Source organism: Phaethon aethereus (genome assembly GCF_964289735.1).
Source record: "Phaethon aethereus genome assembly, chromosome: 1".
Taxonomy (NCBI): domain Eukaryota; kingdom Metazoa; phylum Chordata; class Aves; order Phaethontiformes; family Phaethontidae; genus Phaethon; species Phaethon aethereus.
In genome coordinates, this window is record NC_138575.1 from 56321747 (window position 1) to 56343793 (window position 22047).

Here is a 22047-nt window from a genome sequence, read left to right on the forward strand (position 1 = left end):
AGTTACCTCATTCAGCTATAGATAAAACAGGTCCAAAATGGCAGTGTGAATGACAGTATTTTGGAGGATTTCCACTCACCTGGGAGTTTAAAGGCATACACATTAACATGTGTGAGATGTTACGAAGGATGGAGAAGGGAGTTTGGCAGTTTACATTTAGGTTAGATCTTGAGGTAAACTTTATTGTGTTTGATGACTATAAACTACCCAGATGCTGTTGCTGTCAGTAAGCAATCAGATTTAAATGCCGTTTCCTGTCTGTTTGGAGACTGGTGCTCTGGTTCTAACAAATGATGAAAAGGTGGTTTTGGGATTTGTGGTTTTGTTTGTTTTGGTTTTTTGGTAACTGTGATCTTTAAATAGCTAGAGATCACTTCTTATTACTGTTGTTATTTTGTTTCTGTTCAGCTTATTTGGTATTTTAAGGTGATTGAATCTTCTGTTATTCAGACTTGCTAGGCAATATGTGAACTAAAGCACCAGGCATATGTTTTGGGTTTCCATTAAATGGTTTTAATTATTTCACTAGTGTGACTATACTGATGAAAAGGTTTTATGATTGCATCATCTTGCTCTTCTGCCGAGATCAGCTGAAGCAGGTTCAGGTTCTTGACTTCCTGTATTTGGAGAAAGCTGAAAACTGATAGCAGACCAGAATGCTTTGACTTGGCTTCTCTGTCTTAGCAGTTTCTGCCGAAATGCTTGCTGAAATGTAGTATTAGGCACTGAAAGACTTTGTTATCTTATGTTTTTGACATAAATGTGAAGGTTGTTCATACATGACCAAAAGTCCAACGTCAGGCTTCCTTTTGCCTTTGTCAGGGCTGCAAGCCAACTGCCTTAAGCTGGTTTCTGATTTTGCTCAGAGCAGCTTGTCTGAATCTGATGTGTGACATTGCAGTCTCCTCTTCAGAATCCCATTCCCTTTGGTTTACAGAAGCATTAGCAGTTGTTTCTCTCTAGCCTTTCCTCAAACATAACTCTGTTGTAAACTGGAGTTTTCACAAGTCCTTGTAGCAACAAAAACTTCCCTGAGAGAATTTCTGAGTAAAATAGTCATGATACTCAAAAGGGATGTGTTTATTTTCTTGATTGCTTGGGCAGAGAATTATCTGAAGATAGTTTATTACTTGCTTTTGGTAGGAATGATTCCAAATAGTTCCATTTGTAGGTCTTAACCATTCAGGTGGTTAAGTGACAACACTCTGGCACTATACCCCCGCTAAGTAGGAAACACAATGTGCAGCATTTTCAGTGTTCAAGTTCCCTCAAAATTTTCCTGTACCCCTAAATTTCATTCAAGGGAGATGCATGGTCTGTGAACTAGGAGAATCTAATTGAGGACCCTGGGGAGTCAGGACTTCAGGGTGTGCAGTGTGTGGAGTACAGCATATTCTTGGAGTAGCTGGAGTGTGTGCCATGGAACCAGGAGTGGGGGATGTACCACAGAGCACGGTTAAAAACGTTGCCCTGCAGATCTATAACTTCTGGTGTGGGTTGTGGAAAGAACCTAACTGCTACCTGTTGAGGAGATTGCTACCAGGGTTGTTTAGTAGAAAACCTTGAGTAGTGTGGCTAACTACAAGAAGATCTTTGCTCCTGAGAAGTGCATGTGTGAGACCTTGTCAGCTGCTTGGATTTTTCATGTTTTTCATGTTGCCTGTTTAACTAATTCAAGATTTTGTCTGTCTAGACACACCAATATAAAAAATTCATGCAGTGACACTTGCTGACTTGGAAATTCAAAGAACTTTCTTGACCGGCACAGTTAAGTAGGACTTCAAAACAGTTAGCTTTCACACAGAGTATTTTTCTAAGGATTTAGATTGTGGAGGAAGAATTGAAAGGAAATTACTTCAGACTAATGTATTTTATAGTGGGGAGAAATGAATAGCTTAGTGTTAGTTTTTTATTTCTCCAGTTTCTTATAAATCTCCCCCTCCATTTTTCAATTTGCTTTCGCCTGGCAGAGCATGCCATAGTTCAAAATATACATAATTTACTGGGAAGATTATCAAGTTGGAATGAAATTCCCTTTGAATTTATGCTAATCGAGTAATCATTGATTATTTGAGTGCACCTTTTATCTTATGCTTCAAGTGGGTAAATCAGCTCATCATACTAAGAAAACTGAAGCTGGAAAGTCATTGAAATAGAAATTGCTCAACAGAAGAATTCCATGATTAATAAATCTGAAAGATGTTTCTCTTTCTATAGCAAAGAGGGAGTACCTACAGAGGTCTTTTCTATTGCCTGTGACCATAAGTAGTTAGATATTTCTTACTGAATTGTGTATCATATAGGTTATTACCAGAATTTCATCGGTGGCAGCATCAGAACTTAAGGCGAGAAGAAATTGGGTTGTAATAATGCATAATGAAGAGATAGTCATGTCAGGCATTCCAGATTCAGTAGCTGATAATTTGGACACAGCTTTTGTTTGCATTTAGTAATCATACAATACCTCTTTTCCCTCAAAGCCTTGCCGGTATGAGAATTGTCGTTAGGACCTCCTTAAAGGCTTAGTTTTACCCAAATGAAAGGTCATAGAGCAGGTAATCTCAATGCTTAGGCTTTTTGCATCTGCCCTCATCAGACTGCACAGAAAAATCTCTACTCTTCCTAGGATTTATGATGTTGACATTTGTGGGGCTGATAACTCTTTACACTTTTTTCCATCGTATGGTTCAGAGATTTTGATAATTATGTTGTTTTCCTAACCCTTTGTCTGTCCTAAGGAACTTGGTTTACTCTAATCCATAAATTGGTAGCAGTTCAATGCAACAATAAATGATAATCTCTTCTACAAAACCAAAAAAACCCTAATTTTTGCAGCAAGTTTAAGGAACTAGAAATTTACATAATTCAAGATTTTTTTCTGGAAAGTATATTTAAAAACACAGGAATATATAGGACCTCCTCCAGTATTTTCTTCCATCACCTAAAGGAAAATGTTGATGGTCCCTCCAAGTCTGAATAGACGAGGGACAGCAACTGATCCAGAAGATAAATCTTGTTTGATGGTCCTCTAGGTTTTTTTAATAACATTTTAACAGTTAGACTTCACAATAGCTTAAAAGATTCCTTTATCCTCTCTAAAGAGACAGTTACAAATGGCTTCATATGTGGAACAATAGAATCCTAAAATTTGTGAAAATGGATAAAAGTACAGTGATGAAATTACTTTAAAAAGATGGATACAGTTGGAGTTTTCTGATGGCTTTTGATGACATGTTTTATAAACATTACAGGTTCTGGTGTAGCTTTCCCTTTTTCTTATTGCAAAGTCAATTTCTTTATAAGCACATAGGCCGAGCTGTCTCAAGATAAGTAATATATTGTCCTAGTGACTGTTCCGTCAAAAGGTTGTACTACTGTAAAGGAAAGCACAGATTACAATTAGGTTAAAATATTAAAAGTCATAACTGAAAGATGCTCTGTAACACCAAAGTATTATTTATTTACCTGTCAAAGTAACAATATGCTACTGGTCATTGGGTTTCTTTACTCCTTATAAAGCTAAATATACGTTAATATTTGATATCACAGTACAGTCACTTGGTTATTGCCTGTTTTTCAACTCCTGGGAAATTTGTCTGCAATTTCCTTCTCCTGCTCATTTCATGAATTCCTTCTAAGAAGTGCATCATTTCTGAGACCTCTCCTTCTCTATGTTCAATTTGTATCCCTTTTCCGCCTGTGTTGCCTGGATTTGCTTTTGCAAAATGAAGGAGTTTTGTCTTTCAGAGCGGGAAGGTCACAGGAAGCGATTCAGGAGGTGTCATTGATCTTACACTGGATGAAGAGGATGACGCCTCTTCTCAAGGTAGGTGAAAAAGATTTTGCTAGCTGCAGGGGTAATTCAGCTACAAGTATTATTTCATCCCTTGAATGATAGAAAGGGATAAGCTTCTGTTTCTGCTTAGTGTGTTTTATTCCCTGGTGTTTCAGTTAAACAGGACTGTTATTAAAGAATTCTTATAGGCATTAAATAAAAAGAATTCTACTTGCTGTAAAACTGTCTTTAAGATTTTTACCTTTCCCTTAATTTAGGCATTGTTGCTGTCTATGCTTAAATCTGTCAGGCTTGTGGAATAATTTGAGATGTTTGAATTCTTTATTATATTTTGGAAAGTTCTTCCAGGTATATTTAATTTTTCTGTTTACTGATTAAAGACCTTTTGATTCTACAGTGGGTATTCAGGCATTAGATTATTACAGCTTCTAATCTTTTGTTTAACTAAAAAAATTTCGCTTGCAAGAGTTTAGATTCCGAATGCAGATCTGTTCTTTGGTTTGGGACTGTATGCCAAGATTAGAGTAAATACAGTTTTGCTCTTGTATCCTTTGGCAGTGTGGATGTACTTCATCTTATAAAAAATGGATTCTTTTAAAAGTCTTGTGTAACTGTGGGCAGGTCTAATTATATATACACTGTATATTTGCATTGGATTAGCAAAGAATTCTCTTATTTCAGAGAAGTAATGAGTCTGTACTTAAGGCCATGTATGGTGTTGTCATCTTAACTGAAAAATTGATCTTTCTACTATTAGAGATAAATTTTAAGTTCTGTGTGGTCTCTAAACATATTCTGAAGTCCAGCCACCAAGAAGTTTGATTCCTCTACACGATCTCTCTAGCTACTGCATTGAAGTTCTACAGATACATTCTTAATATTTTTACTTGCTCCATACTAGTATTACACAAAAGTAGAAAATCATACTGGGATATGGTAGCATTTCTTTCAGTGAGGGAGATATATAGTATTACCACCAAAAGGAGTTCATGTGGTACACAGGTATTAGAGAAGCATTATGCAATACAGATAGCTGTCAGTCTGGTTCTTTTATCAACAGAGGATATATGATGGACGCTGAATTGCGTATGAGTTAACAGTGTGTTCTCATGTAAATTTAAGTTAGTATCCCCCCGACATTGATACTAGTGGGCTCACACCTGAAATACAGTGTCCAGTTTTGGCTCCCCATTCCTTGAGTTCAGAAGAGTTGTGGTGGCACTGGAGAGGGCCCAGTAGATGGTGTCAGGATGATGGGGGCATAGAGTACGTGACCTGTGAGAAGAGATTGACAGACCGTGGCACGTTTGGTAAAGAGCAAACTGAGAGACAATGTGATAGCAGCCTACAACTGCTTGGAGGATTAGAGTAGTTACAAAGATGATAGAGACAACTCTTCTCAGCAGTGCCAGATGATAATATGAAGGGGCAGTGGCCATGAACTACAAGTTCAGGAGGTTCAGTTTGAGCTTGAGGGGAAAAGAAATCACAGTAGGAAGGTAGTGCAGCACAGAGGGATGGTAGAAACTCCACTCTTGAATGTTCTGAACATTCAGCTGAGCCAAACCGCAAGTCATTTGATTTAGTGTTGGTGACAGTCCAGCTTAAAGAAGAGTTGACTACATGGCCACCAGAGGTCGTTTCCAGCCAGGATTTTGATGATTCTGTGAATTGCTTAGCTGAGTGTCAGAATAGCATAGGGAATCAAGTTTTAACCACTGTCATCTCTCTGAGGGCTGGTTCTCAAAAAGATGAAAAAGATTCTTGCACTTGAACTGTGGAACTCTGTCAGGTAGGGTTAAGCTACCCAGTCCTATTTAATAGTCTGTGAAAGACACCAACAGATCTGAATGGGTTTATGGTATGTTTTAAAGTAGCATGTCACAGTATTGTAATGTATTTCAGCTAATCCTTGTCTACCAAAAGTAACATTTTTCAGAGAGCGTTTTCCTCCCTGATGCATAAAGTATGTCTTCACAATTACCATAAAAGATCAACACCATGATTGCATGTACAACTGTAAGAATGCTTCTCTAAGTAGAAATGCTACCAGCCATGGCAGAGTCGTAGCTGCATTACAGTATAGTAATGTTCTTTCTCGGTTTCTTTTCTGGGGCTTGAGCCAGTATCTCTATAATTTCTTTCTTCTGGGATATTCTGAGATTCTTTCTCCTTAGTTACCAGGTTTTAGAAAATCATCCTTTCATTAGGAGGAGTGTTAGTGGGGTACTTCCAGGCTGGGTTAGCTCCTGTGTGTCTCTTCACTGCAAAGCATAAGCCAGCCTCTAACGGATAGTCTGCAGCCTTGCAGATCAGTTTATATTTAGTTTGTGTGAGGAGTCAGTATTTTTCATACAAGCTGTAGAAATGTATGGACTGAAATCCTAATAAAAGCTTGAGTTTCACCATGCAGTGAAAACACATCTCTAGGATTTTGAACAAGTTTCTTGGGAAATAATTCATGTGTTCTAAGAAGACTACACTTCTGACACCTTTTGCATAATCATATGCATGTTATACCTCTGGCCACATATTTTTTCCACTGCACTTTGTTTACAGCAAATGTGGAGCAAGTTTGATTTTGTTCTAGATTTACTGGTACATAACCTTAGGGTAGAAAGTACCTCCAGCATTATGGTGTTTTCTGCAGTATGCTGGAATGTCAGTTCAGTACTAATTCAAATAGAAGAGCAATACCTATATAGTGTTCTTGGGAACACTCAGATCCTGATTATTTTGTTTAAAGCAGTGTCACCACATACTAGGTAAACCTAATTCTGTTACTTACAAAAGGTATTTAAATAGATGTTAATATCTGGAGAGAGATGTCTATCATGTGCTTCCCTTTAAATCTCTTCTGGTGCAACTAGGAAACAGTTACACTATTTTGGTAGTATACAACTACCATGTATGTCCTTGTTGGTTGAAACTACTAAAGATTCAGGTTGAGAGTAAATTTTAACATAGTTGCAGATTTTAAAACTTGTTAGTGTAATCGACTCTCCAACCCTTCCTTTTCCCAATGAAGTTGCCATTTGGATCAATAATCAATATCTGTAATACTGTATACTAGTGTATGCATATAGGGTAAATTAGACTTAAACTTTAGGTTAAGAACTATGGAATTTTTAGGTGTTCCATTTTGTGAGGATATTAAACTGAAATCAGAGTTTCTGTACTGGGTCATGGAGGAGCAGACCTGTATAGACTGTCATCAAGCCCAGTCTTCAGTCATGGTAGATAGACAAAACCCTGTGCATTATTTTTAAGAGTTGATCAAGTTGGGGGGGGGGGAGATTGTGGGGGGACAGTGTCATAGCTACTGGGACCTCTAATCATGTGCTTGAGCCACTGGGTTTGGACACAGTACTCCTACAAAACAGAGCAGCTGTCCTTCAACAGCTATTGGTTTGGCATTTTGAAACCCCACTATTAACACTGAAATGTGTGTTTCTAACTTCCAGCCCCTTCTTTACATGTAGCAGTTTGTGCTTCATGGGGGGGGGAAGTATTACCACCACGCTGGAAACACTCGACCCACAGAGCTTAGGTTTGCATTTCTTCTCTTTATCTTATCAGACAAGCAACACACAGATATTCTGTAATCAATAAAATATGCAGGTTTTCCTGATCATCTTCACTACCCCACACATGATTTCCCACATTAATAGTAGAAGTTCTTATAAATTCCTAAATGACTGATGTTGTACTCTCTCTCTTATCTTCTTTTTTCTAGTTATCAAGACTTAGCTTTGTTCCTGTGTGATATTTTGTCCACCTCCATACTGGTAGCATCTTCCAGATTAGTACACTAAATTAAGTGCACACCCTCTGATGCGTGTAAAAATTATTAATGAAAATGTTGTGTAACATTTGAGAAAGTGTGTTGTTAATTTCTGTTCAGACATCATCCTTTTATTTGAGATAAAAATCTAGATACCTGTCTGCAAGTATCTTGCAATACCTGTACAGTCCTCTTGCTGTCCTTTTTATTAAATATATGTGTAGCACACTGCATCAAATTATTTCATAAAACTACTAAAGCAACTAATAGATTTAGCTGATACCTATCCCTACTCTAAAATGGATTTGTAATCTAAGAAAGACACAGAAGTATACTCTAGAAAACAGCCATGTTTGACTTTTTTAGCATTTATCTTTTTATAGGGAAAATTATTAAATACATACCAGTCAAGTTTTTATTTTATAAGCTGTTTTATCTGATTAACAAATCTAGTTTTCTGGATCACTTTTTGTCTTATTCTTGAACATGTATGGTATGTTTGCTGTTCTGTAATCCCATTATACCACTTCTGAATTAATATGATGATTAAAACTGCTTGCTGCTGTAACTGCAGTGTTGTATGCCCATTTTCTGGCACGGAAATTAGCCCCTATTCTTTTCCATTTTGTGTATTAGATTTGGAGTTTTGCTTACACCTCCAGTAGTAATGATTTCCGTTTTATGCTCATTTCCATAAATCAGATTGTCCAGTCTCTTCCAGTTCCTCATTTTTAATAAATATTATGCTGTGTTCCTTTAGCATTGGAACTGTTCCTGTATTATTTTTAACCTTAGTCCTGTGCTTACTATGCACTCAGTTCTCCCATTTTCCTTGCTGATTTTTTACTTACATGGCTAAATTAGCCTTTGCTATTTGTTTCCATTTATTTAGTGAAATCTAACTGGTTATCTTTCATTTCCTGTGGCTGGTACAATCCTGACCTTTTTTCCAGCAACTGGAATCTGGATGGGGCTCTTGATTTGTCAGGGACAAATGAACTTGCTTCTCTGTGCGATGAAGAACAAAAGGACAACCAAAAAAGTCCTCACATTTGTCCAGACTGTCATTTTTACTTGAACTACATTTTTACAGCAGTAGTGTGTCTGCATTTTTACTAGTTAGATCATGAGCACATCTTCTGTAAGTCATGACTAAGAATGTGCTCGCGTCACTTAAATTATCCAGTGGCAGTTGAAATGTGTATCAGTTTGTAAATATTCAAAGTTTGTGTATGCATCAAACAGGTGTATGCATGTTTGTAGGAATCTCTTCATCAAATGATTTGTTGAACACTGGGAAATCTCTCATGGAAAGTAAAAGAAGGAAACTTGAACTAATCACAAGTCCTGTTGATGAAAGAGCAGGAAACTTCTCACTTTTTTTTTTTTCCCAAAATTAGCATTCCTTTACTGCTCTTTTTATAGATTTCGAAAAAAGAAAGAAAATAATTCACTAAAGCCATTTGATGAAAACATAATTTTATCTCAACTATTCAGACTACAGAAAGACAATGTGGTCTGCAGTTTATATTGTATTTTATTTTTGAAGTCTTGAATTGTATTTAATTTATCATATAGCAGTTTGTGAAGGGTGCTGTTACTTCAAGCTATTAGTAGTTGGTGTTAGACAGCTTGGTGAGACATCAAAAGTCTCCAACTGCTAAAAACCCCAGCATTCTGAGCTACACTGCTATTAACCCTGTTGTTAATTCTTTGAAATCTTAACTTAAAAATTAACTTGAAATCAGACTTAATTGATAGTTTCTAAATGTGTTCTTCAGTATATTGCTATGTTTTCTCAAGAGTAATTAACTTTTTTTTTATTAAGGTTTTTTTTTTAAATATTGTGCACTCTTGTGGTGGGTTGACCCTGACTGGATGCCAGGTCCCCACCAAAGCTGCTCTATCACTCCCCTGCTCAGCTGGACAGGGGAGAGAAAATATAATGGGAAGCTGGTGTGTCAAGATAAGGGCAGGGAGAGATCGTTCAGCAATTACCATCACAGGAAAAACACACTTGGGGAAATTAGTTTAATTTATTACCAATCACATCAGAGTAGGGTAATGAGAACTAAACCCAAATCTTAAAACACCTTCCCCCTGCCCCTCCCTTCTTCCCAGGCTCAACTTCACTCCTGATTTCTCTACCTCCTCCCCACGAATGGCACAAGAGGACAAGGAATGGGCGTTGTGGCCAGTTCATCACATGTTGTCTCTGCCACTCCTTCCCCCCTCAGGGGCAGGACTCCTCACACCCTTCCCCTGCTCCAGTGTTGGGTCCTTCCCACGGGAGACAGTCCTTCATGAACTTCTCCAACGTGGGTCTTTCCCATGGGCTGCTGTTCTTCACGAACTGCTCCAGCATGGATCCCTTCCACGGGGTGCCATCCTTCAGGAGCAGACTGCTCCAGTGTGGGTCCCCCCATGGGGCCACAAGTCTTGACAAGAGCCTGCGCCAGCCTGGGGTTCTCTCCATGGGTCCACAGGTCCTACCAGGAACCTGCTCCAGTGCGGGCTTCCCACAAGGTCACAGCCTCCTTCAGGCATCCCCCTGCTCCAGCGTGGGGTCCTCCATGGGCTGCAGGTGGAGATCTGCTCCACTGTTAACCTCCACGGGCTGCAGGGGAATCTCTGCTCTGGCGCCTGGAGCACCTCCTCCCCTCCTTCCCTGACCTTGGTGTCTGCAGAGCTGTTGCTCTCACATATTCTCACTCCTCTCTCCAGCTGCAATTGCCGTTGCGCATTCTGTTGCCGTTCCCCTTCTTAACTGTTATCCCAGAGGTGCTACCACCGTTGCTGATGGGCTTGGCCTTGGGCAGCGGCAGGCCCATCCTGGAGCCAGGTGGCACTGGCTCTATCAGACATGGGGAAACTTCTAGCAGCTTCTCACATAAGCCGCCCCTGTAGCTTCCCCCTCCACCCACTACCAAAACCTTGCCACGCAAATGAAATAAAGCTCTTTTACTAAATCAGTGGCTGCTGCATGTACAATTTTGTTAGGGCAAATCTTTTTTGAATGAATACCCTTAAAACTTACTCTTTTTTCTTGTAAGTTTTGGGTTTTGGTGGTTCCTTCTCTGCCTAACTACTACTGTATTCTGACTGAAATATCCAGGCAAAAGCTTCTTAATTCTTCTTTATTCAACTTGTGCACAGGCTTGATTACATACAGACTTGCACTCAAATGAATATTTGTTATCATAACAATATTATGTTGTCATAAACTAAAGCAGGAAAAAATATTGCTATAGTAAACTACAGACACTATTTGTCACTTCTCACAAGTCACTAAGTCATGTTGAGGATGGTGTCAATATGAGAAAACAACTTCAATTCTCTTTTTAAAGCTTTCTATAAATAATAAAGCAATTCCTATTTTTAAGAAAATAGCATGAAAATTCACAACCGCAACAAACAGGGCTGACTAACAGATTGAACAAAGGAAAGAGCAAATAATAAAAGGATGTAAGCAGCAAAGGTAGACAAGATTTATTTAGGGACCTCTATCACTTTTGAGACAAATTGAGTACAGCAGTGTTTAGGTCTTTTTAAGGTTTCAGGCTATTCTTTTTTTATAGAAACTTCTAAAGACTTCAGCATAGTGTTCCATTAAATTTGTGTTTCCAAATTATGCTGAAATACAGACTTCATGATGACAGAATGAAACATTATGGGGGGTGGGAGAGTGAGATAATGAAAATGAGGGGAACTGAATGAATTTTCTTTTTTTGCAGAATGAAAAGGCCAAAGAAATGTCATGCTAGGAAATACTCTTTGCTAGTCTGTGAATGACAGCAGGGAGAAAATATTTTAAAACTCTGTGATGTTCTAATTTCTGTTTGCTATTGTCAATAACTTTATTTTGTTTTAAAGCGGATGGCAAGAAACAGAACCAGACACCTGTTACAGGGGCGAGTGTATCCACCCAGCCCCTGGCTCGACCCTTGCAGCCTTTGCAGCCAAATCCTGTGCAGCAGACAGGTGTGCCAACAAGTGGACCTTCCCAGACCACCATACATGTATTACCTACAGGTAACTTCATTTTACATCATTATGTGAATGCAGTGACCGCTTTTTTTTCTTAAACTAGACTCTTGAGTGTTCTACAGGATGCTAATCTTTTCAGGTGGATATTCAGAATGTTTGAGTCACTTTTTAATCTTCCATTCTAGTCAGTTTCCCATAACTTTTTTTTTTTTTTTTGAACTGATGAAGTGAAAGGGAAAGATAGTCCAGTTGGGTTTGGAAAGAATTTAGGATGAAATTAATTTTATGGAGAGGAAGAAATCCTATTAAGGATGGTCATGGAAATTATTAAATATACTGCTCTTTGTAAAAGTGAAGGAGAAGAAACCAGTAGTAGTTGCATTGTTTAACTAATGGGGAAAAAAACATTAGTGACATCACTCCTAGCTCTGTCGACCTGCACATGGCAATTACTCCTTTTGGCAGAGTGAATGGCAAGGCTGACATTGAAGTTCTGTCCCTAGTTAAATGTTACTTTGTCTGCAGTGTGATTTCCCTCCCCGCCCTTTTCTTTCTAGCGTAAAGAAACATAGGTCCTCTTCTTTTTTTTCTTTATTATGACTGATCTGTTCTACAGACTCTTTGGTGGTGAGTTTTATATTCTCCACAGCTGTGCTTGCATTCAGAATTTTTTCTCTTTTCCTCCTCTTTTCCTCCTCTTTTCCTCCTCTTTTCCTCCTCTTTTCCTCCTCTTTTCCTCCTCTTTTCCTCCTCTTTTCCTCCTCTTTTCCTCCTCTTTTCCTCCTCTTTTCCTCCTCTTTTCCTCCTCTTTTCCTCCTCTTTTCCTCCTCTTTTCCTCCTCTTTTCCTCCTCTTTTCCTGGGGGGAGAGGGCATTACATTTTTGTTTGGAATTTGTATATATATTGGCATGATTATTTCATGTGAAAATTACTGTTTGCTTAGGTTCTTTTCTCTTTTCTTGCATTATCAAAAGCAGATAGAATTTCACAGAGAGTTTTTATTTTGGATGGCTCAGATGAGTCACTTTTCCAAAGGAGGTGTATACTCTGGAATAGGCATATTAGCTTAATGTCATGGAATTCCACTCTAGGTTGTGATATCTCTGTCTTTTTCCAGCTCCGGCAACAATGAATGTAACTCATCGGCCAGTGACTCAAACTGCTGCAAAACTTCCTATACCAAGAGCCCCTGCCAACCATCAGGTGGTCTATACCACTCTTCCTGCACCACCAGCTCAGAATCCTGCAAGAGGAGCTGTCGTGTCAAGCCCAGGCTTAAGGCCAGTCAACCCACAGACTGGAGGTAGGGGATGCTTTCTTCCATGCACATTTTAGCACAACACAGCCTGGTATGTTCTACTTGATGCGTGTGGGGTTTGGGTTTTTTGTTCTGGGTTTGTTGCTTGTGTTTATTTACAATATTAGTCCTAATTATAGAGGTTAGGGGTTTTTTCCAACTTACAGACTTGAGTAAATCTCGGGCTATTAAGAAATCATTCCCCCTGCAACTATGTGAATGGGGAAAAACTGGATTTAAGTCATCTCAGGCACTAACTCTGCCAATTAAGCATCTCTGGATGACATGCCCAATACTTTATCACTGTTTTGTAGAAAGATAGTTAGAGACCATTTTGTTATTGTGGAATAAAATTAAAACAGTTATGCATGTAGTAAATGGTGTTCGATTTCCTGTCTAAAAGTTACATTTACATCAGGCATCCTAAGGTAATTCTTTAATGATCTCTGATGTCTTGTGTCCGGCAAATTTTCTTATTTTCTCAAGGTCTGGAGAAATGAAATTTTTCACCAAAGGTATCAGAAATTGATGCATGCTTGAGTTTCCTTGACTAGAGATGTCAGCAAGTTCATCTTGAAAAACATAGCTGGTATCTTAGCATAAAAACTGCTATCTTACCATAGCAGTAAACACATTTTCTGAAATGGTGTCCAAAGGTAGGTGTCCAAAGTAACTTTAAAGTTGAATGATAGTTTAGATTCTAATACTAAGTGGTGGATCTTAACTGCCTTTTGTTAGCTCCCCACAATTTCTACACTATGGTTATTTTAACACCATCATGTTGAACATAAATTTCCCTGTTCCAGTGCACTGAGTATGAACCTACTTTTGTGACATCCAGGTAGTGATTTTTTAGACACCATCTGTATAAACCAGACTCGGAACACTGCATGCTTGAGCCATGTAAGACTGTACCTATGTAGGTTTGTGCAGAAATAATTGATTTATTGTTCTGAAATTACAGTTTTTTGGAAAGGAGAATATCCGCATATGTTTGTAGCAATTCAGTTGTAAGTGTCTCTTACGACTGGATTTAGCTCCATTGCCATAGGCTGTGAAAAATCAGCTGTGCTAGCTAAACAGAATTTGATGGGACAGTTCTTGAGCGATCTCTATGAAATGTCAGGGTGTGAGGAAATTTCTGTTTGTTTCAGAGTACTTGTTCATCTTTCTTAAACTTCTCACACTCTTATGCCATTTGAGTTCAGGTTTTTCTGACCTGCAAGTATCTTTTGAGGGGCATGTCTGCATCTTGCATTCCTGTTGGCAAAAGGCCATTAAAAGACAAGGTAACCTCAGCCTGCACTTAGTTTTCTTCATCATTACCCTAAGCTACAAGTTAGACGTGTGTGATCTACCTGTTGTTTTGGAAGTAGTTTTGAGTACTTAACCGTGCATTCACTTATGTTAAGAAAGTACTATTAAAAATAATTATTTTGTACCAAAATATAAAACATGTTTTTGTCAAAATCTGCCACTTCTTAGGGCAGTTACTATGACGCATAGCTAGTATTAATAGCTACAGAATACCTTTTAGTGTTACACATGCAAGGTAATTAATATGTTATTGAAGAACATGTAATAGGTAATACGCTATTTTAAGGCCTTTTCTAGGAGAACTCAATGAGGTAGGGAATTCATACGTTTTTCGGGCGAGGTCATCCAACAACTGATCTCTGTGTAATGTGCTTCTGACATGATGGTCCATTGATACAATGAATGCTCATCCTTCAGTTGTCTGCTTACAAATTCTTGGAAATCAAGGCAGGTTTCCACCAAAATAATTAAGATTCAGCTTGACCAGACCTTGAATAACCTAATCTAAGAGCATTCTTTCAACAGAAGGTTGGGACAGGTCATCTCTAGAGGTTCCTTCAAACCTGGACTTTTCTGTAATTCTGTTAGAGGCAGTTCTCTTACTCTGGCTTGAAAAAAAAGTCTATGTATTTCATAGTACTATAGTCTGACAAGCCACCTAAGAAGGAATAAAATGACAATTCCTTCATAGTATTGTGTATTTCCTGTACCTCAGGACAAGGAAGCCAGATGGTTAACCTGAGTAGATAAAAGACTTGTTTAGGTAGAATGCAGATTATTTCAAGGCTTTGTATTTGCATATCAGGTAGAGAGGTTTCACGTATTGTTAACAAAAAAGCAATCGTGTTTCTTGATCCCTTTTAGCTGTCATGAGTTTTCATCTTTTAGTCCATGCTACATTTTTCACCATCTTTGTTATACAGCTTTCAGAAATGTTGTTACTGATGTGTATTAGTTTATATTATCATTGAAATAATCTTTAGCGTCAGTAACAGATACGTCAGGAGTGAGACCTCTGCCCTTTATCTTTGAAAGATTAACTGTGAGAACTCATCCAAAGTGGTTTTTTGCAAATTGTAGTTTTGTACTTCTATCTCAACCAAGTAGTATGCCTACCTAGAAATAATGCTAAATTTGTACCTTATATCTTATTAAGGCATTTCTGTCCATCTGATTATTGTAATTTCCTGACATAGAATCACAGTCATGCTAAAACAGCATATCTGATTGGATTCTCATACATGAGAAATAGCCAGTTCAGGTGACTGTTTATCCTACAGGATAACACAGCTTCATTAGCTTCTCAGATAGACGCCATTAGGAAAAAGACGGGAAGCAGCTACCTAGAGTTCAGCACTTTATTATAAAAGCATTAAGATTTAGCATTCTGAGCTCCCTGCCTCAGATTCACAGATTACATAGACCTATGATATAGCTTGATGAGGAAAAATAACCTGTGCTCCAGATTCCCTTACCAGCTGTCCCAAGGCCCTGAAGTCTCTTTTGATTGCCCTTAGACTATGCGTTGTGGCTTCATTGCACCCACGTGGACGAGCATTAATGGGTAATAGTCCAAGGGCTGTACCAGGCTAGAAGTTTCCTAGTGACGTCCTCAACCTGGGCTCCAGGGAGGCAGCAGACTTCCCTAAGAGGAGAGCCTGTCTGGTACATTGGACCCTCTGTTCCCCTCAGTAGGGAGTTGCCTACAACTATAACCTGTCTTTTCTTCCTTGTGGAGATGGTCATGATACAGGTGCTAGGTTTTCTCCTTCCAGTTGCGTGCAGCAATACTGGAAGAAGCAGATGGGCCCACTCTATTAATACATATCTCTGTGGCTAGTGTCACTGCCACAGTTTTGGGTTTTTGATAATGGGATGGCCTACATGACACCAGGCCTGCTGGCATCAGATGGGATTCACCTTTCTCAAAGGAGGAAGAGGGTCTTTGCACACAAGCTAGTGGGACTTACTGACAGGGCTTTAAACTAGACTTGGAAGGGGAGGGGGATAATATCAGGCTTGCCCGTGACAAGCTGTGGGATGACACGCCAAGGTTAGAGAGACGGGATGCTAGCGAGGGCCCTCAGCCTGTTGAGACATGCTGGCTACACTGCAGCACGCTTGAAGTCTTATGGAGATGAGCCAGGGGCTCCTGAGGTAATAGGAGCCAACAGGAAACACCAGTGGAATACCTCAAAGGAACTAAGAGGTGTTCCTCTAAGAAGGTGACATGGCCGACAGCCCACCTAAAGTGCCTCTACACCAATGCATGCAGCAAGGGCAACAAATAGGAGGAGTTGGAAACCACCGTGCTGCTAGAAAGCTACGACGTGGTTGCTGTTACTGAAACTTTGTGGCACAAATCCCATGACTGGAGTGCTGCTACCGATGACTACAGACTGTTCAGAAGGGACAGGCGAGGAAGGAAGGACAAAGGGGTTGCCCTCCACATCAAGAAGTGGATAGAGTGCAAAGAGCTGTCTCTGAAGAATAGCCACAATCAGGTTGAAGGCTTATGGGTAGGAATCAGAGACCAAGGCAACAAAGGGACCTTGTGGTCGGTGTTTACTACAGCCCCCCTGATCAAGGGGAGACTATTGATGAAGCTTTCTTACTCCAGCTACAGGAGGCATTGTGCTCACAGGTTCTTGTCCTGCTGGGGGACTTCAACCACCACGGCATCTGATGGAAAAGTAGCATGGTGAGCTGTAGGCAATCCAGGAGACTCCTGGAATGCATTGAGGATAACTTCTTAAGCCAGGCCTACCAGAGGGAATGTGATACTGGACCTGTTGGTCACCAATACAAGTGAGCTAATCAGTGATGTCAAGATTGGAGGCAGCCTGGACTGCGGTGATCATGCACTGGTAGAGTTCACAGTCCTGAGGGATATGGGTCAGGTGAAGAGTAAAGTCAGTACCCTGAACTTTAGGCAAGCAAAATTCCAGTTCGTCAGGGAGTTAGTCAATAGGGCCCCCAGGAAACTGGCCTCAGAGACAAGGGCGCAGAACAGAGGTGGCAGATCTTTAAGGACGCTTTCCATAGACTGCAAGAGATCTCAATCCCCAGGTGTAAGAAATCAGGAAAGGAAGGCAAGAGACTGGCATGGATGAGTTAGGACCTGCTGATCAAACTAAAGGGCAAGAAGGAAATGCACAGGCAGTGGAAGCAGGGATCCCGAGATGAGTACAAGGACACTGCCTGGTTGTGTAGGGGTGGGGTCAGGAAGGCCAAGGTGCGGCTGGAGCTGAACTTGGCAAAGGATGCAAAGAATAATAAGAAAGGCTTCTACAGGTATGCCAGGCAGAAAAGGAAGGCCAAAGAAAGTATACTCCCCCTCCAAGGAAGACAACTGTCAAACTGGTAACAACAGATGACAAGAAGGCTGAGGTACTCAACAACAACTTTGCAAATTTTACCAGTTGCAATTGCAACTGGCAGTCTCTCTTCCCACACCTCGAGGGGATGGCCTGCACGACAGGGACTGGAGGAGCAAAGTCCCTCCTGCTGTAACAGAAGATCAGGTTTGAGACCACCTCAGGAACCTGAACATACATAAGACATAGACCTGACAAGATGCATCCCAGCGTCCTGAGGGAATTGGCTGATGTAGTTGCCAAGCCACTCTCCATGATATTTGAAAAGTCATGGCATTCAGGTGAAGTCCCTCAGGACTGGAAAAAGGGAAACATTGCACACATTTTTAAACAGGGTAGAAAGGAGGACCATGGGAACTACTGACCAGTCAGACTCGCCTCTGTGCCTTGGAAGAGCATGGAACAGATCCTCCTAGAAGGAGTGATTCCAGACAGCCAGCATGGCTTCACCAAGGGCAAGTCCTGCCTGACCAACATAGTGGCCTTCTATGATGGAGTGACCACATCAGTGGACAAGGGAAGAGCTACGGATGTTGTCTGTCTGGATTTCTGTAAGGCCTTTGACATGGTCCCCCACAACATCCTTCTCTCTAAATTGGAGAGAGATGGATTTGACAAGTGGACTGTTGGGTGGATGAGGAACTGGTTAGTTGCATCCAGAGGGTGGTGGTCAACAGCTCAATGTCCAGATGGAGATTGGTGATGAGTGGTGTCCCTCAAGGGTCCGTATTGAGACCAGTACTATTTAATATCTTCATCAATGACATAGTGGGATTGACTGCACCCTCAGCAAGTTTGCAGATGACACCAAACTGAGTAGTGCAGTTGATGCACCCGAGGGACAGGATGCCATCCAGAGGGACCTGGACAAGCTCGAGGAATGGGTCCGTGTGAACATCATGAGGTTCAAGAAGGCCAAGTGCAGAGTCCTGCAACTGGGTCAGGGCAATCCCCAGTATCCATACAGGCTGGGGGTGAAGGGATTGAGAGCAGCCTTGCCGAGAAGGACTTGGGGATACTGGTGGATGAAAAGCTGGACATGAGCCAGCAATGTGCCCTCGCAGCCCAGAAGGCCAACTATATCCTGGGCTGCATGCGAAGAAGCGTGGCCAGCAGATTGAGGGAGGTGATTCTGCCCCTCTGCTCCACTCCGGTGAGACCCCACCTGGAGTACTGCATCCAGCTCTGGAGCACAGGAAAGACATGGACCTGTTGGAGAGGGTCCAGAGGAGGGCCACAAAAATGATCAGAGGGATGGAACACCTCTCCACTTCTCCTGGAGAAAAGAAGGCTCCAGGAAGACCTTATTCCAGCCTTCCAATACTTAAAGGGGGCTTACAAGAAAGATGGGGACAGACTTTTTATCAGGGCCTGTTGCAATAGGACAAGGGGTAATGGTTTTAAACTGAAAGAGGGAAGATTTAGATTAGACATGAGGAAGAAATTTTTCACAGTGAGGGTGATGAAACACTGCCACAGGTTGCCCAGAGAGGTGGTAGATGCCCCATCCCTGGAAATACTCATGGTTAGGTTGGACAGGGCTCTGAGCAACCTGATCTAGTTGAAGATGTCCCTGCTCATTGCAGGGAGGGTTGGACTAGATTACCTTTAAAAGGTCCCTTCCAACCCAAACTATTTAGTGACTGTACAATTCCATAACTTTGTCTATAGAGAAGGAATTACCATACAATAGCTGTGGTTTCCTGATGTGTTACTCTGAAAGCTCCTCTTCTGGAGTATTAGAATGCTTTTATCTCATACAAGTGTGGAGATTGCCCTAGATCTTGTATTTCTAGACAGAAATATAAGGACACCTTAGGCAACCCATAACAATGAGCAAAACTTTGAGCTCACAGAACATACATGTTCCAACAGTAAATGGACAAAATATTACTTAAGAGAGTGAGATGTGGTATAAAATGAATGAAAAGTTGGTAGTTTGCAAGTGTTCTGGGTATTATCTTCAAGGCTATAAAATTACCCAGTTTATTCCTGACAGTAAGGTCAATTTGCTGTGAGAATTAATGAAATGGTAACACCTGTGAGTAACATCCATTGTGGTGTCCATTCTGTGAGGGAGGACAAGCTTCTTGGACAACAACTTCTCTTTTTTGTTTTCAGTGCCATCCACAGCACAGCCTTCTGGTATTTGAATACTGAGTGGATATCATTCTGCTGCAGCAGCATTTATCTTTTCCTTTCTGAATCCCAAAGTGATAGTTTTTCTTTTCATACTTAAGCTCCCTGTATCTCCCACGCTTCCCCTCCCCGCCCATTTCTTTCATGCTACAAATTATTAAAACATCATTTTGTCCCCTCTGCAGACATAAGCACTTGCTCTCTTTCACTTTTACAGCTTCAGGAGACAGGAGGTTGGTTTTGTTGTTTTGCTGTCTGCTGGCAGTTTGAGGAGAGTGTGTCAGTTTGAAATTTGATGTCATCCAACTGAACCATGGAGTTAAGTCTTCCAGTGTTCCGTTTAGCTGATTTTAAGTATTGAATATTCAGAGTATTCACTGTGCTTTTTATAGGTATGACAGTACGAATGCCTCAAACAACTGCATATGTTGTGAACAATGGACTAACTCTTGGATCTGGGGCACCTCAGCTTACAGTGCATCATCGACCACCACAAGTGCATGCTGTAAGTAGTCATTTTGGAATTACTTGATGCAATTTACAGGCTTGTCTCTGCATTAATGTCTTGCAGATTGCTTCTTAGTGTGAACTGCAGAATAGTGAATTGCCTTGTAGACACTTTGCAGCCAGTTCACGTGCATAGCACCACCCTATCACCTAGAGCAACCACTGGCAAGAATGGTAAAAGCTATGCAATCTGTTAGCTTACCCCAGAGTTCTCCAGATCACCAGCAGCTCATACTAAAAAACGGCGCATGAATTGTCTGCAGGTGACTTGTGGAGTCACGGGTACAGAAGAACTGCCACTAAAAAGTTTAGTCATGGTTTGGCTATGAATTGGATGACCAGTTTCTCGGTACAGCTGTTTGCAAAACTGAGGTAGGAGAACAAGATACAAGATCCTCAAGGTTGCCAACTCCCAAATTTCAGAGGGTTTTTTTAATCACTGTTGGGGGTGATTACTTCTAATCACCTCAAACCCCTTTGTGTATGTATTTGAGAATTTACTCTGACTCATTTCATATGGTTTTGTTGTTGAGACTGAACCAAATACATTGCCTGCATACTCACTGTTGGGCAGTCACATCACTTCTGATGTCCTGAAATGGTAAATACATTATCAACAGGGTGGCTCACCATTCTTTCAATCTAGACACTGTTCAACTTCATGCATTCTCCAGTCACACTGAATACATATGTCCACATCACACACAACACAAAAGCTACCCCAGATTCCAACCTGAAAGGCCACTGGCTGGATATCCACTGGAAGGATAACAAAATTTCATACTCCTTGTAAACACATTCCTAAATTCATTTTAACTAACATAAACGAGAGACCTAGGACTGTTTCTGTTGTATTAAAAAAAAAACAATGGAAAGCCACATTTGTGCTCTTATTTCAGAATTTTCTGAAACTGAGGCTGAGCTTTTGTGATCAAATTTAAGGTGACACAATCCATGTGACACCGTTACTCATTCTTCCTTTTGTGACTGAAAACCTGCCTGTTTAAAAGATGATGAAATGTCAGCTTAATTCACTGCCTGGAGTGTTTTGGGTAATGTGGGAACAGTAGCTCAAATGTAAATTAGCTCAAAGTCATTGTGAACCTGCCTGTGCTGAGTTTTGGTAAAGGGCACAGTGTTCTGTCCATCACCTCTTGAGTGGGAACCGAGGAGGATATAGGGAAATAACTGGCAACGATCATCTGTACAGCTAGGGATTTATATGTGAATAATAATAACTTACGGCATCCTTAGTCCCGCCCCTTCTCAACCTTTGCTGCTGGTCTCTTGTCTCTGCACACAGAGACTTGTGATGGCTGAGTGATTGCAGGCTCATTTTCCCCTTTTGGCTGGGGAACGATGAATTAAAGCCTCCTTCCACTGCTGTGGACGCTGACCTTTCCCTTACTGCTCTTACATTGCTTAGGAGCCACCACGCCCCATACATCCTGCCCCGCTCCCGGAGGCACCACAGCCACCACGTCTGCCCCCTGAAGCTGCCAACACTTCTCTGCCTCAAAAGCCACAACTGAAGCTGGCACGGGTACAGAGCCAGAACGGTATTGTGCTATCATGGAGTGTCATGGAGGTGGACCGGAGCTGCGCTGCTGTGGACAGTTACCATCTCTATGCGTACCACGAGGACCCGAGTGCCACTATGCCCTCCCAGTGGAAGAAGATTGGGGAAGTGAAGGCCCTCCCACTACCTATGGCATGCACTCTTACGCAGTTTGTGTCTGGCAGCAAATACTACTTTGCGGTCCGGGCTAAGGACATCTATGGACGTTTTGGACCCTTCTGTGACCCCCAGTCCACAGATGTGATCTCTTCCCAGAGCAGTTAA

At 40.9% G+C, this 22047-nt stretch overlaps 1 protein-coding gene across 1 annotated transcript in view; it reads left to right on the top strand.

Annotated features, from left to right (window-relative positions):
* The window catches only part of ATF7IP (activating transcription factor 7 interacting protein), a gene marked incomplete at both ends in the record, with an annotated part of 61653 nt that extends 39606 nt beyond the window's left edge, over nucleotides 1–22047 (top strand). Inside the window, 5 exons of the mRNA XM_082008783.1 lie at nucleotides 3748–3826; nucleotides 11454–11612; nucleotides 12685–12870; nucleotides 20090–20202; nucleotides 21631–22047. Coding sequence (XP_081864909.1) covers nucleotides 3748–3826; nucleotides 11454–11612; nucleotides 12685–12870; nucleotides 20090–20202; nucleotides 21631–22047 — 954 coding nt within the window. The remainder of the gene's footprint in view (nucleotides 1–3747; nucleotides 3827–11453; nucleotides 11613–12684; nucleotides 12871–20089; nucleotides 20203–21630) is intronic.